Source organism: Cyprinodon tularosa, unplaced genomic scaffold (assembly GCF_016077235.1).
Source record: "Cyprinodon tularosa strain WSP-4 unplaced genomic scaffold, ASM1607723v1 ctg401, whole genome shotgun sequence".
NCBI classification, from domain to species: Eukaryota; Metazoa; Chordata; class Actinopteri; order Cyprinodontiformes; family Cyprinodontidae; genus Cyprinodon; species Cyprinodon tularosa.
In genome coordinates this window covers 94,105-109,951 of record NW_024039121.1, presented here as the reverse complement: position 1 = coordinate 109,951, position 15,847 = coordinate 94,105, and the positions used below count along the sequence as shown (strand labels likewise).

The following is a 15,847-nucleotide window of genomic DNA, read 5'->3' as shown; positions in this document are numbered from 1 at the left end:
TCTTCCAGCAGTGACGTCACGGTGCGGTAAGCCTAGCGCCATTCTCCCCGCTTTACAACTTCGGGATCCCGGACTTCGGGATCATATAAACGCATTATTTCTAAAATCTAAATTACTAAAATACCATGATTTAATAGAATACCAAATTGCAGTATTTATGTTCAAAGTAAGACATAGCCTATTGCCTGGGAATATACAAAAGGGAGGGAGGGTACGATTTAAAGGGAAATTTTAAGACTAATAGATGTAGAACAACAAGAAAAAGATTATGTTTATCAATTTGTGGAGTTAAATTGTGGAACAAACTAAATGAGAAACTAAAGCAATGCCCAAACATATTCCTTTTCAAAAAAATGTACAAAGAAATTATTTTCAAAAGGTTTAGAGAAGCATTGCAGAAAGTTTATATATATGTTTGAAGGTATATGTGTATACATATTTATGTATGTATATGTGTAGGTAGGTATTTATTTATATGGATATATATAGCAGCATAATTATAAATATTGTAAATTGAAGAAATACAAGAATTAAAGGGGAAGGAGCACAAGTTTTACTTCTTCCTGCTCCTTTTCACACATGTAATAGAGGTAAATTAACTCAGGAAAGAAGGGGACCTTGTTTGTTGGTTTTCTCTGCAATGTTTTTAAACATTGTTTTTTTGTTTTTCTCTTGCATGTTCGAAATAAATAATAATAATAATAATAAAAAAACAAGCAAAATCAATTGGAGCTACTAGACATGGGGGCTTATTTAGGAAATGTGGGGCCCTAGGCAAAGACAGGCAGGGGGCCCTCTGAATTGAGAAGACAACACATAAAACAGAGCCATTCTCCAGATAGAGAAATGTTAATAGAATAGACATCCATTATCTGTTCTAGGTTGTGTCCCTCTCTTCTTGTCCCTTTTCTTCTTGTTTTCCTCTCTGTTTTGTACTCAGCTGACTTTTCATGCTGTCTCTAAATGAATGAAAGATTTTTTCCAAGCACTAAGCTCACTTAGCTGATTGCTCCTTCCTGTGTTTCCAAAAAGATCATTAAAGCAAGAATGATAAAAAAGGATTTTAGTTTAAACTTAGATTAAAGTCAGTTTAGGTATTCATTTATAATTAGAACTTACAAATATTTAATATAAAATATTTGTTCTAATGAAGATTTAATGTAAATATAATCATTCTGAGCTAAACTGCCGTTATAAATTTCCACATGGAGCTGAAGGAAATATTCTGTATTAGTTATAATTTATTAGAAGCCATAGTTCTACGGATGGTGGAGACAGAGCAGGGGATTATGGGATACCGTCAGTCTCCCAGTCCAGATGAGGACCAGACAGATCCGGTTCTTTCCCAGCAACCAGCAGAATGTTTTAATCCTGTGAATCCTAAATCGCTGACCTCTGCCGTCTTCCCCAAGGCTCGGGTCGTCTCTCCTTTCCTGGGTCCTCCCTCTGAATACGCCGTGGTCAAAATGATTCCCGACGAGCGGCTCCCGCCCCGCAACCTGCACCGCGTGCGCGTGGACAAAACGCAGGCCACGCTGAAGTGGCAGCCGCCCTACGACACGCCGGACGCTCCTCTGGTACGCAGACGCTCAGCTCCTTCTGTGGGAGGATCGCCGTCCCAGGTTTAATGTTAACGACCTGCCTGCTGTGACGTCATGGTCTGTGTTCCTTCCATTCTCCCAGACGTATGTGATCCACGTGAAGGACGTGATCCGTAAGGCGGAGCGGGACTATAAGCTGACCTCCAGGAACAACACGGTGGAGTACCTGCTGAAAGGGCTGGAGCCCGGAGGAAGGTACAGCGTCTCCGTCCGCCTGCGCAACATGACCAAGGAGGCCAGCTTCAACCTGAACACAGGTCTGCAACACACACACTCACACCCCACACCTGCTCTGCTATATGTAGTGAGGACCATGTGCTTTTCAGTCATTTTCAACCCTTTCTATGCTCGAACCCTAAACCTAACCATTACCAATTCATACCTCATCCTAACCTAATTCACACCTTAGTCCTAAACCTAACAATTAACAGAATTACCGGCAAAATGTCCTCACTTTGGAACAATCTGATGGTTAAATTGGAAAAATGGTCCTCACTCTGAGGGCTAGACAAGTACACACACACACACACACACTAGAAGTAAGGAAACAAAGTGAAAAGCCCAGAAAAGTGAACAAAGTTTAGATTAAAATAAACCAGAAGCTGATTGAATGCTAAAAATGTGAACATAAGAACAGATGTTGTTTCCTGTCAGAATGGAGGAAAAATAATATTTTAAACAACACTGCAGATCGATGTGGGGATAAAAGCTGGAAGGAAATCGATTGACGCTGAACAAGATGTGGGCTGAGATCAGAATAGACCCAAATATAGTTAATGGATCGTCCAATTTAACCGTAACATCATTTTAATCGATGATTAAAATATGAATCAACTAATTTAGTCTCTGATTAATCATTTGAGTAGGAAGTGAAGAAACGAGGGTTTGGAGATGTGAAGAAAATCTAATACCATGATATATTTGTGATCACAATATACCTTCAAAAACAATAGAGAGCATAACATTGCACTGATACAATCATTCAAACTTTTGGTTTCAAATTTAATTTAATTTTATTTAATTTTAACCAGATCAAAGCTTTACTGCCGTTTGATGTCTTTGGGTGTCAGAATTAACCTCTTAAAACCCACCACGTCGCCAGGTGGGTTTTAAGACCCATCATTTCTAACCTTTCATTTCCGAGAATAAAAAACAACAACTTTGATTCAGGTTTGAACTGATGCAGGTTGGTCTGGGTTCTAGTCACCAATTCAGCCAATTGTAATTTATATATTAAGAAACTAGAGGGTGTTAGCTTTCAAATAATGTATTGCACATGTTAAAGTTATTTGCTTTTCCATTTGGGTTTGCAGAATAGGCGAGGATTTACCCAAAATGAGGTGGATTTTAAGAGGTTAAACCGTTAACAAGATCCCAGCAACCAAACAGGAAACAAAGCAAAAACACACAATACTAAATAAATCAAAATAAAAAAGGCTCTTTTGTGCATAATTAAAAAATAACATTTCAAAACAAAAGTGGAAATACTGTCCAGAAATTAAAGCATTATCAGAGCATCTACTGTATTAACATTGATCTTTACCTGCTGGGAATTTTAGAGAAACACAAAAAGTTATGAATTTGAGAACATTGCCAAGTTTAGAAAACACCTGCAAAACCTCTGACCATCTCATCACAGATATTAGAGCATCTAAAAAATATTTAAATAAAATCATTAATATCATCTGTGATTTCCCTCCATCTCTTCCTGTTTCTCTCATATGGGATCGATTTTTCAAACTCGCGGCCAACGCCATCGGCTTCACAGCTGATTGATTGAATGTTTTAATTGGCGAGCAGAGAGACGCTGACATGCAGAGTTTATAACATTCTTCATTTAGGAGCTGATGACTTTTTAGGTGCTGGAATAAATCTGTACTGCTTCCTTTTGCAGCAATGGTTAGCGGCACGTCTTACAAATTAGCGCCTTTTGTTCGACGTCCTCGGCGTGAAATCCAAACCGCTGCCGTATATCGCTCAGTTGACGCAACTGCTGCCGCCATCTTTACTTTGCCGGTTGCTGTAGTGTGCGAGAAAATAATCCTGTTTAAAGGAGGGGTTTATGATGTGTTCAAAGTGTGCGGGAAAAATAAAACTCAGTGAAATAGATGCAGACGACTAAGAAAAAAATGAAAAATATTGAGCCGCGCCAAAATGTTTCCTAAAATAAACTCTGCAAAACACCATGAAGAACCATTTGAAACTCTGGATGAACCCTCAGACTTTATAGATCCACATCTTGACTATAACTCAAGCAAATGATGGCGGCCATTAGGGGGCGGGGCTAAAAATGAATACCTGCTGTTGCATTACTCCCGCAGAGTCACACATTTCAGGTGGAATTTTAAATCCCATTTTATTAGTTTACACAACTATGAAACAACATTTATTTGTGAAAAACTAATTTTGAAACATCTTTTAGAGATTTTAAAGCCCGATTTTAAAGGACAAAACACCATGTGACTGTGTTTTGGCAATTTTTTATAAATAAACATCAGCTGGTGTGAGCTGGGCCCGGTACCGGGCCCGCCAGGTTTAAGGGGTTAAAGCAGGCATCCCTGATTTCAAGATTTCATGCAAATTCTAACTATCGTGCGCTGGGGAAACTCGAGATACATGGAGTTTATCCGATATATTCGCCCACCCCTACTTGAAATAAGACAATGCAATAGTTTTTTTTCTTATTTTAAATGTAAATTGTTTTGTTCCATTGGCAACATCCTTAATTCAAGACTAAATGCTTTTATTTTAAGAAAAAAATGACTTACTTAGATTCACGTTTTTTGCAGTGCAGGAGATGCCAGTCGCTCGGAGCAGATATTAAACTGTAAATCTGTAAAAACACATCTACATTTAATTCCTTTTTTAATCTACATTTAAATGTTTGAACTTATGCCATTAATGTGTCCATCCAGAACTCATCAGAGGCTTTTTACGTCAACTGGTTCTAATTCTGCACATTTTCCTGTCTGATTATAATTTGATTCATTCAATAAAATCCTTCACTGCAGCCCTAAAATACTTTCCTCTCGTTTTCAGTTCCACTTTCTGCTCCTGAAGCCTTGAAGATTCTGACAGAAAACGACCACATCTTCCTGTTCTGGAAGAGCCTGGCCGTCCGGGAGAAGGGCTTCAACGAGAGCAGGGTGAGAACCAACAACTTTAGTTTTTACTCTTAAAATAAGATAATTAGATTACATGCTCTTGAAGTACTGCAATTGTTTTTTTCTTATTTTAAATGTAAATTGTCTTGTTTTCACTTCTCTCCTCAATTCAAGAAAACGATGACATTGTTTTAAGAAAAAATGTCTTCTTTAGATTCAAATATTTTGCAGTGTTTGCCTACACTGCAAAAACAAAATAATCCTAAATGAAGTGTATTTACCCTTAATTTGAGTAGGTCAATGAGATTATCAATGGAATGAGTATTTTTACTCTTAAAATACGATAATATGCACTTTAAGCAGAAAATGCTAATGTTTTTTCTAATTTAAATGTAAATTGTCTTGTTCCATTGGCAAAGCGTCTCACTTACCTCTTCAATTCAAGAAAAAAATCCCTTATTTTATGAAAAAAATGACATATTTAGATTTAATTCAGTCGTTGTAGAGTTTAATCACCAGAGCCGCTGCTGATCTAAAGAAGATGCTCTGTTCAGTGGAACCCTGATCTGGAACACTGGAGTCTGTAGAAGTAGAGGGTCTGAGTGTTTCCTTTCTCCTCTTTTCCTTTCCCTCCATCCCGGCTGTTCGCAGGGATATGAAGTGCGGATGTCTGACAGCGAGACCAACCAGACGTCGTACCTGGGAAACACGACAGAGACCTACTTCCGCATCAACAGCCTGCTGGCGGGACACAACTACACCTTCTCAGTGCAGGCCAGCTGCCTGCTGGGGGGCCAGCTGTGTGGGGAGCCCGCACTCCTGCTTTATAACCCTCAGACAGGTAGGTCCTGGTTAACCCAGGCAGGTTAACCCACGCAGGTTAACCCACGCAGGTTAACCCACGCCATTCCGTCTTTAGAAGACAAACTTCCTCCTGTTCCTCTTCTCTGTCCACCCGCTCAGGCAGCAGCGATGCGTCCCGCGCTGAGAGCCACTCCAGGGATATGGCGTCAGTGGTGGTTCCCGTCCTCTTCCTGCTGTTGGTGGTGGTAGGCGGCGGCTTGGTGGCGCTCTACATCCGACACCGCCGCTTGCAGAACAACTTCACCGCCTTCGCCAACTCCCACTATAACTCTCGCCTGGGCTCTGCCATCTTCTCCTCTGGGGATGAATTAGGTAAGGTTTGGAGGTGTTCTCTGTTAGCTGTTGATGTAATCATATTTTCCCTCTCGATCACACCTTGGTTATTAAAATGGGCAAATACTAGAAGCTCAGCTGTTGAGGTTCAATAAATGTTACTATTCTGGTCACGAAGACAAAACTGAGGGGAGTCTGTTTTAATATAGACTTAAAATATTCTGCAAAAGACTTAAAAAAGCATTTGATGATTAGCCTGACACCTCAGTAGTTTTAGCACGATGCCCCTATGGGTCACTATGGGGTCATGACCTTCATGTAGCCAAGATCTAACATTCCTCTGAGAGCAACCAGAACCAGAACCGCCTGTTTAAAAGCGCTGCTAGCACTGAACGCTGGATTACACTAAAAACAGAGAGAAATCACAGCTAGCATCATTGATACCAAGTAACAAATAGTCTGACAGTATGGAAGCAAATCGTTACCATATTTAAATTAAAAAAGCATTTTCAGAAATGCTTTTGCAGCACAGTTCTTTGCAGGCAGACCATGAGAACGAAAAAGCAATGTCCGCCGTGTTTTCTCTTTGATTATGGCATAAAATGAGCAGTCTTAAAGAAGAAAATGCAAATGCAAATAGGATTATTGATTACTAATTTCATTTATGAGTCAAATAATGCAGCCACATTCTTAAAATGAAAAAGCATTTCCAGAAATGCTTTTTCATTTTCAAATTTACATTTCAAATTGAATTTTGGTTCGTATTTGCTGGAGTACATTTTGAAAAATAAATCTCAAATGTCTTTTTTTTTTGTATTAATTAAGTAAAAGGATGAGCGGTGTTAAAGAAGAAAATGAAAATGCAAATAGGATGATTGATTACTAATTTCATTTATGAGTCAAACAATGCAGCAACATTCTTAAAATAAAAAAAGCATTTCTGAAAATGCCTTTTAATTAGAAATATGGTAACGATTGGCTTCCATATGACAGTGTGTTGGAGAAACGTACCCTATCTATTAATGATAGCTCTACGTTCTGTACATTGGAGATATTTTATTGGTCGTTTTTTTATTCATAACAAATAGATTCTTGTTTAGTTATAAGGTAGCAGCCATTCAAAATTACCCCACTTTCCTTGTTGGGTCCTTGGCTGCTCCCCTTCAATTCCTTTTTAAACATCAATCTTTGTACTAAAATATTCTTTCTGTCATTATTTGTGGACATTAAGATCTAAAGAGAAGCGCCATCTCCTGGTCAGACGCCGTAATTCAGTGAATTCAGTTGGAAGGAAGTGTAACGTTTGACTGGGCCATTTTGAATGGATGCTACTGTATGCCTGACCCTTTGTTCCTCTCCTGGAGGGGCTGAGGAGACACCATTGCAGCTCAGAGTGATGCAGCTGGTTGCAGCTCCTAAATTTAGCAAATAGTGTGAAAATATCATAAGTTTTATGATGGTTTTATGAAGTGTTTGTTAAAGGCTCTGTTTATGCACCCTGATGCTCTATCTTTCCGGTTCTTTTCCCTGAAAAGAGATGACTTGGGTAAAACTCTTTAAATAACACTTCATAACTTATATGTATTAAATAACCAGGAGACACAACAACAGATTCTGATAGAAATTATAATCTTACTCAGATCAGAGAAATAGCTCCGAGTTACAGAAGGCAGCTGCTCACCTCACAGGAAGTGGCCATAATTAACAGTTAAGAAGGCATTTTATAAATCTCCAGTCTGCATCATCATTATATCATAGATGTTAGCAGATGATTAGACATCCATGGCTCCAGCCTTATCAAAATATTACACTTCGTTCTTAGCTGCAGGACGCCGCTCTCGTTCCATTTCCAAATATTTGCCACGAACAAAATGAAGATTATAACGGTATATCCAGAGAGAGGAACTGTCCTAATCCAGGGGTCGGCAAACTGCGGCTCTTTAGCTCCCCCTAGTGGCTCCCTGGAACTTTTTCTAAAATTTATGAAAATCGATTTTTTTTTTTTTTTTTTTTTTATATGCTGTGCAGGTTGCAAACAAAAATTAATGTTTTCCAATGCTTTAAACATTTGTATTATAAATCAATTTGAACAATAATTTGCATCATAGCCATAGAGATCAGTGATCATAACTTGGAACCAGCGTGACACGGCGCGGTGCCAGGCTAACAAAGCTGCAGGCGTGTTTCGGAATATGAATCCCAAAGGGGAAAAAGGAAGATAGCTGATGAGAAAAGAGGATTCAAATAGGCCGACTCATTGCCTGCATTTTTGCTTTGTAATGAGAGGGTGTCAAAAAAAAAAAGAAAAATTAGGAAAGGCATTTCCAGGGAAGGCTAAATCTACAGCCCACCACCAAGCTGGGAGGGAGAGAAAAAGTGTGATTGCAGGATAAATTAGAGGAGAGCAAAGATAGATTTAATAAGTAGATTGCATCTCCAAACTACTGCTGCTAATTTGGCTGCAAGGATGGAAAACCGTCCACAGATCCAACAGGTGGCGCTCTGATGCAGGGATGGGAACTTTCTGCCATTTTTCCCCAAATCCTAAAAATATTAATCAGACCAAGGAACGATGGTGATGGAGGATGTGGGATTTCGGGGTTAGAGAGCACAGCTCTGATGTCACTTCCTGCTTGGTTCCTCATAACTAAATTAACTCCTCCCAACAGAAACATGTCCACCATAGAAAGATTCCTTTATCGTGTTTCTATAATTTCATCATTGCAAGAAAACTTAAACCGCGCAGTGAAGGTGGTGCAGCGGCGCCCGGTGAAGCAGTGCGCGATGGGAGCGTTCACTGTTCCTCCGTCACCTCATGTGACATTTGTTTCAGGATAAACATTAAATTTTTCTATAGTGGGATAAAACACTTAGAGCCCGTGTTGCCATACGAGGCTAATATAAGGCTTTTACATTTTTGCGGCTCCAGACAGATTATTTGTTTTCTTTTTTTGGTCCAATATGGCTCTTTGAGCAGTTTGGGTTGCCGACCCCGGTCCTAATCAGATTAAAATGTCTGTTCTGACGCGCAACAGGCAGCCCAAACCAGGGTGTAATAAACTCACACATCTTCAATGATAATTATCCTAACATGTTAAAAGAGTGAAAGCTTAAAAACTTTAGTGAAAGAAAACAAAACAGATTTTTTTCCGGATTCTAAAAATTCTGATTCTAAAAAAGATGGATGACACTGCATGAAAAGTGAGATTTTCTTCCCCGTAAACTCCCGCAGATCTGCCTGATTTTCGTCAGTTTCCGACAATTTGCAACCCGTGCTTGTCCGCGTTTGTCGTGCCACAAATTGTCGGAAACGGACTCTGACGTATGTGGAGAGCGATCAGCTGTACTAATGGCCCTAATTAGCATATGAATGCAGCAAACCCGCGCGGCTGGCCAGGTCTGGCTTGAATAACCTTCTCAGTATTGGCTGAAACCACTATTCTCAAACAAATGAAATCACTCGTGATTGGCAGCAAAACCACACGTGGCCACGCCAGGCTTTAATTTTCTTACTGAGTATTGGACGGAACCACTTCTTTTTAAACAAGTAAAGTCGCTCGTGATTGGTTGGCTTACATATATATATTTATTCATTCATATATTTATTCATTCATATGGTGTGTATTTATGTTATCCTACACTACTACACAATTATTAGGCTACCATCAAGGACATGAATGAATTTATACAGGAAATGAACATTTGCCAGGAAGCTGTTTATGCAAAGAAAGAGCTTTATTAAAACACACACAACTATATACAACGCGAGGGTCTGCCCACACATGCGTATCCAAAAATTACAACTCCGTGAACGGTCCGTTTGCCTCCTCGGGGTTGGAGGTAACTGGCAGCATTCCCTTCGAGACAGGTCCGATGTGCAGACGCCTACTGTGCGTGGCCCTGTACTTCGGCATCGCTTCTAACCGGGACTGCAGCTTAACAGAGTTCAGTGAGATCCGGCCTACGAAATGGCGGCGACCGTACAATCCATCCCCCAACGACGCCATCTTCTTCGTCAGACATGAGGTCGATGGTGGCAGACTTCCAGAGTTCCACTTCCTCATCTGCTAGCACACTCTGCCTCGCTTTCAGCAGCTGAAAAAAAAAATGGACACAACACATCTATTAATGCACCTGAAAAATAGTCACCAAATAAAGTCTTACCTTCTTTCTTCTGGCCCGACTCCGAGCAGATAGCCTCCGCACGCAGCGTGTTGGCTGGCAGCGTATATCTGAAGCTCCTGCATACCGTCTTAAAATACGTCTTACAGGCAGCTGGAAAACAATTAAATGAGAGTGGTATAAATAAAAAATCAAACGCAAGTCACAGTAACAAGGAAGGAGAAAACATTAAAACAAGTCACTTACACACAATGTCGTCTTTATCAACATCGTGCAAATCTGGACTTGCTGATATGGCTCCGAGCAAATAGGTCACCGCCTCATTGTGAGGCGACAGTAGTCTGTGAAAACAAAATGTAAAAGCTATGATCGGTATCCATCCGTATCCATTGCCTTTTACCGCAGAATGAAAGCATATTCTTTAAATCTTACCCTTGCTCCGGTTCATAGCGCCTGCAGTTAGTCTCCGAGTTGTGAAGACGGCGTACTGCTTCCTGTGAATCACAAAAAATACACTTTAATAAAGCTTGTTCTTGCAAGGCTACTGCTATTAGCGGTAGCTTAGGCTAGGCTACTATTAGCGGTAGCTTAGGCTAGGCTGCTTTTAGCCTAGCAGGCAGTAATCGAACATATATTTACCGCTAGCATCTCTTCTTTGAGTTCGTCTTGTTCGATGCAGAGTCGCCATCGCGTCCAAGAGGAGTTTTACCCCGAAATCCAGACGCTCCAGACCGCTGCACAAAGCAAAGCATACATCCTCCACTGTGGCTGCTCACCGCGCCGCTCTGAGTTTCTTGGAGATCGTAGAGCGCATGCGCGAGATGAACCAGGGTTTCCGCGGATCAATAAAAATAATTAAAAAATCATTCATTTTTTTTAAATCAAGGCCTTAATTGGCACTAAAATTATTGAAATATGTTTATCGAAGTATTTATAATTCTTTAATAAAAAATGCTTATAAAAACAATTTCGTCAGATATATTATATCGCTCCAGGCGGAGAAAAAGCTAGAGGATATATATATACGTATATATGTGTGTGTGTGTGTTTACATACATACAGGAGTCATGGAACTCTGCTTGCAACTCCTTCATATTTCATGTACACTAATAACTTGTGTACATGGTTCTTGTTGATGGCATTAAAATCATTTCAAATAGCATTAAAATAGCATTAAAGTAGAGTCACTCATTCCTGTATGAACCCTGTGAGTGCTTAATTTAATATGACATATTAAAAAAATCCCACCATCATCCAGCATATGTTCAGTTTTTGCCCAAATATATATATATATATATTTTTGTAGATTTTTGTAACGGGGATAAGGATAATTCAAAACTGCTTTTTTTGAATGAACTTGTTCTCTTCTCCCAAACATCTCTTTTCATTCCTGTAATAAGAAGTTTCTTTTGAATGGATTTGATTAAAGTTTAAGTCCCTCGGTATAAAATAAATATTTTGATGGAGATGAGAAATCTGCTTCCTCGTTGGTGAATAACCAATAGTTTGGATCCAATCATTGAAATAAACGGTGTTAGTTTTTTTTTTTTTTTTTATATATAAGAATTGTGCTATAATTTCTAGTCACCGATCTGTTGCTGCTATATTTTAATTTGACGAACCGGAATTTCTCGATGTTCTTTTTCCTGTTTGGTGCGATTGCAATTGCGGATCTTGACCTGGCCGGACCTTATGACCACAGTGTACCAATCTTCTCATGGCTACTTCCAACAGGATAATGCGCCATGTTATAAAGTGAATCATCTCAGACTCATTTCTTGAAACTTTTCCACTTAATTGTGAATTGAGCATATTGACAGACAACATTTTATTTTTTATCTTAAATGCAATTTTTTTTTTTTTTTTTATAATTACTGCTCTAAATGTATTGCTCTGTCAGCTAAATATCTGTTTTGGTCTCTATACTTTAATTAAATAAATCCAATCAAGCTAAAATGTAAGAGGCTATACTGAGCCTGATCTCTTTGTATCAGAGATTTCTTACCTTTTAGAAAAATGTCACTTGGAGTAAAACCCCCCCTGCAACCCTGATTTGCATTTGTATAGCTCACAGCATGTTCATTTACATGTTAAAGCCTCCCCTAGAATCCCATGGGGGGGAGGCATGGGGGGAACACTGCCTAACAAAGTCCACGTCAATTTCTGACAATTTACGGGAGTTTTCGGCGAAGCCTGCAAATTGTCGTAAACTGCCGCTAACCTGAAGTTCCACGACAATCTACAGTGCCGCATATTGACGAAAATCCCACTTTTCATGCAGTGTGAAGATTATATTGTGTCGGACTGCATCGCTAAATGACCTGCCTTCAGATGCTTAGTTTAAATCCGGTTAGACGGAAGTAAAATCTGATCCAAACAACCTTCTGACCCAGAATCTGTTTCCAGATCTCTGTTCAGTTTTTAGTTCTCTTTCAGCTCACCAGGTTTATTAGAAATCATTTATAGGAATATTTCAAAGGAAAAATTTAAACGTATTTGGTTTCTAGTTAAAATGTTCTGAGCTCTTAAAGATCCGATCTTGATACTAGGGGTGAAAAAAAAAAATCAATTTGAGCTCAAATTCGCGTTTCTAACATTTAAAGATTCAGAATCGATTCTCATTTTCTTTAAAAACGATCGTTTTTGTGGGTGTGGATGTGCCTTATCAGTAGGGGTGTAAATCACATCCATCATGGCGATTCGATTCAGTATTGATTTCCTGACCAACGATTCGATTATTTTCGATACTCAAGAATACACCACGATTCGATTCGATTAATCGGTTAAAATATTTATTTTATTTATTTATTTTTTTTTTTTACACCTTACAGGCTAAACAAAGTTTCAAGTTTGAAATAAATCAATGAAAGCTGTAATATCATTATGCATTTGTTTTTAGAAACAACAGCAAATAACAGAAGTAGAAAAGTTGCATCAAAAAATACTGTAAAAATACAAAATCATTGCAATGAGTTCAATTCCATACCTTGGCTCCAGACGTCCCGTCCCCTCCACAGACGCTCCACTGCTCCTCTCCCAAATTATAGCTGACCGGAGACAGTGCCGCAGACAGGAGGCCGGCTTGTTTTGTTTTTGTGACCGAAATTGTGGAAAACAACTCGTGAAGTTCGACCCGCTAGAAGAGCGAGGTGCGCGAGAACGCTGGGACCCTTTTTCCACCTGGATCTCCGCTCTTTTTGGCCCTCATGTCCCTCCGTCGTCGGACTAAATCACCCCCACTTCCTCGCCGCCTCGGCCGTATCTAGACCCACAGCGTGTAGCACAGACCACGCTTCAATATTGAGCATAAATCAAAAATGTCTGCATCAAGCTCACTGCAACACACTGCTGTAAGAGTGTAACCAGGAAGCGAGGTAGGAGGGCAAAATAGGTTTAGCGCCACCGCAGCACGGGAGGAGAATTACGCCCAGGAGCAAATGGATAAAAATAGACCGGAGGAAAAAAACAAACATGAATCGATTCTATTGCAGACGTATCGATGCATCGGAACCTCGGCTGTTGGATCGATGCATCGATACAAAACGATTATTATTTACACCCCTACTTATCAGGCACCGTAGTGTTTGGCGAAACCAATGAGCAGTGTGAGCTATGGACAGGCATGGAAGCGTTAGCCTAGCAGGCTACAGAGTTGTGTGTAGTGTTGTGTGAGCTACTGTGTTTGTTGCTGCTAAAGTATGGAGGATGAAGAAAAAGAAATTCAACCGCCGCCGCGGTCTTTAAAAGCAACCATTTGGAAACACTTTGGATTTTACCTTCAACCCGGCCCGGGTTAGAAAGGGCTTGACATGACTCATGCGATTTGCAGAGATTGCAACGGTAAAGTTAAGTATTTCAGGAGTACTTCAAATCCCCTTTATCATCTCTGAAGACATCACCCAGAGTTGTTGGTAGAATTTACCTTTTGGTGTTTACATTATTGCAATAGGTAAATAAAACATTTTTAATTATAAAGTCTTTATAAATGTACTCTTCTTTCATGCCAGCAGACTGGAATAGATCCTGAGAATCGTCTTTAATCGTAAATTAATCGTTTCTGAATCGAATCCTTTGGATTTAAAAAAATCGGAAAAAAATCTAATTGTGACCCCAAGAATCGATTCTAAATCGAATCGTGGGAATCCCAAAGATTCACCGCCCTACTTGATACACGACTTGACTAATACGACTAATTGTTTCCCAACAATTCAGTCAAAGGATCTGATTTTTCTTCGCAGTGCTGATGTTGATTCTTCCTGCTTGGAAAATTATCCAAGTAACACGACATGCAAACATGAAATCCTTTCTGTTCTCGTCCTCTTCTGATTTAGGCGATGATGATGAAGATGCTCCAATGATCAGCGGATTCTCCGACGACGTCCCCATGGTCATTGCATAGCTGGCCATCCCCTCGTACATCGGAGCACCCAGAAACATCCCGCCATCTCGGATCCATCGGTGGGAATCCACCCGCTTGGCAGGAAACATGAAGGAAAACGGGGGAAAAAATATAAATATTTTTCAAGGATACGATGCACTTTTTTTGGATGCGCAATAACTTATTTTTCTAATGTTAAATGTTTGTGTTTGTGGGCTCAGACTTGATGGGGGCGGGGGGAGCGGAAACCGAAGCAAGCTGTGAAGGATCAGAGTTCGTCCTGGGAATGACTCCTTTTTGGAATTTCAGCTCTGTTCGTCGGAGCCGTTTATTGCTTAAAGCCAAAATAAGCATTCAAACTGGAATAAAGAATGCAAAAACACAGAACAACATAGAAAAAGAGAAATATATTAAAATAGTCTTACGCTGTAAACATGAGTTAAAAAGCTTGTTCATCAGGTCAGAAACACGTCTTTGAATAGTACAGTTATGTGCTGTACTATCTGAGCAGGTGTGATATTGGCGTCCCTGGCCGGGCAGCTGGGGAATTTCACTGTGGATTATGGACAGAATGTTCCCCTGAAACACCTTTCCTTTCCAGCACCAGCGCACCGTTCTCTAGAGCCAAACCCACGTCAGGATCCGAGCGCAGCCAAGCTCATCGTCACTGTTTGTAAATATTTGCTTTTAATTTCCTCTCCTTGCAATGCTGCACTGTACCGTTTGTAAAATGTTTGTTTTTATGTTTAAATCGTTCAGGATAAGAGGGGTTTGTTGTCCCCAGCGTTTGTCGTAGCTGTGGTCACAGGGGAAGTTTGTTTGGGGTTCTCAGGGAACAGTGAGAGCAGACGCCGGCGCTGGGGGCGGCACCCCCCGGTTACCATGACTGGTCTGGATTCAAAGGAGCCGGTTTGAACTGGGAGCTGTGGAGAGGCTCTTTGAAAGGACAGTTGGGATTTTTAATCGTAAAAGCAGGTTAGCTGGTGAAATCTCAGCTGCAGTAGATACATGATGGCGTCCTCCAGATCTCTTAGTACCAGATGCTAAAGCTAGCAGCGCTCAGAGAGGCTACAGCGGACCTCTGCTTCTAAGAACTGGATTTCTATAAACCTTTAAACCCTCAGAGTAGAAAACTATAACTGATGAATCAGATTAACACCTAAACCAAAGTTCTGCAGTTATTTGGCCTCTAGAACCGACCGACCCGGATTTAGCCCAAGAAGTTCTGAGCTGGCCCTTTTTTTAAAACCCAAACTTATATAAAGAGGAAGATGTTCTGATGCACCTGTGAGCTAACGGGTCAGAACCGGGCCCTGATCAAAGCCCAGTTCTGTAAGGTAGAAATAAAAAGTTAGATATATACCAGCTATTCAGACATGAAAGGGAACCCCCCTTAGAAAACCAGCCGGGTTCTTCACCCGGGCTTCGGCGCCATCAGAACCCTCCCTGGATCTGGCCGATCACCAAACATTTTCCTGGGAGTTTTTATACGGTTGATTTTAACA

General features: G+C 40.2%; 1 protein-coding gene across 3 annotated transcripts in view; it reads left to right on the top strand.

Annotated features, from left to right (window-relative positions):
* The window catches only part of sorl1 (sortilin-related receptor, L(DLR class) A repeats containing), a 168,941-nt gene extending 153,671 nt beyond the window's left edge, over nt 1-15,270 (top strand). For all 3 annotated transcript variants that reach the window (XM_038298187.1, XM_038298186.1, XM_038298188.1), the window contains exons 43-48: nt 1,413-1,577; nt 1,684-1,858; nt 4,641-4,747; nt 5,357-5,546; nt 5,669-5,881; nt 14,296-15,270. In XM_038298187.1, coding sequence (XP_038154115.1) covers nt 1,413-1,577; nt 1,684-1,858; nt 4,641-4,747; nt 5,357-5,546; nt 5,669-5,881; nt 14,296-14,363 — 918 coding nt within the window. In that variant the 3' untranslated portion in view covers nt 14,364-15,270. The remainder of the gene's footprint in view (nt 1-1,412; nt 1,578-1,683; nt 1,859-4,640; nt 4,748-5,356; nt 5,547-5,668; nt 5,882-14,295) is intronic.
* The last annotated feature ends 577 nt before the right edge of the window (nt 15,271-15,847 follow it).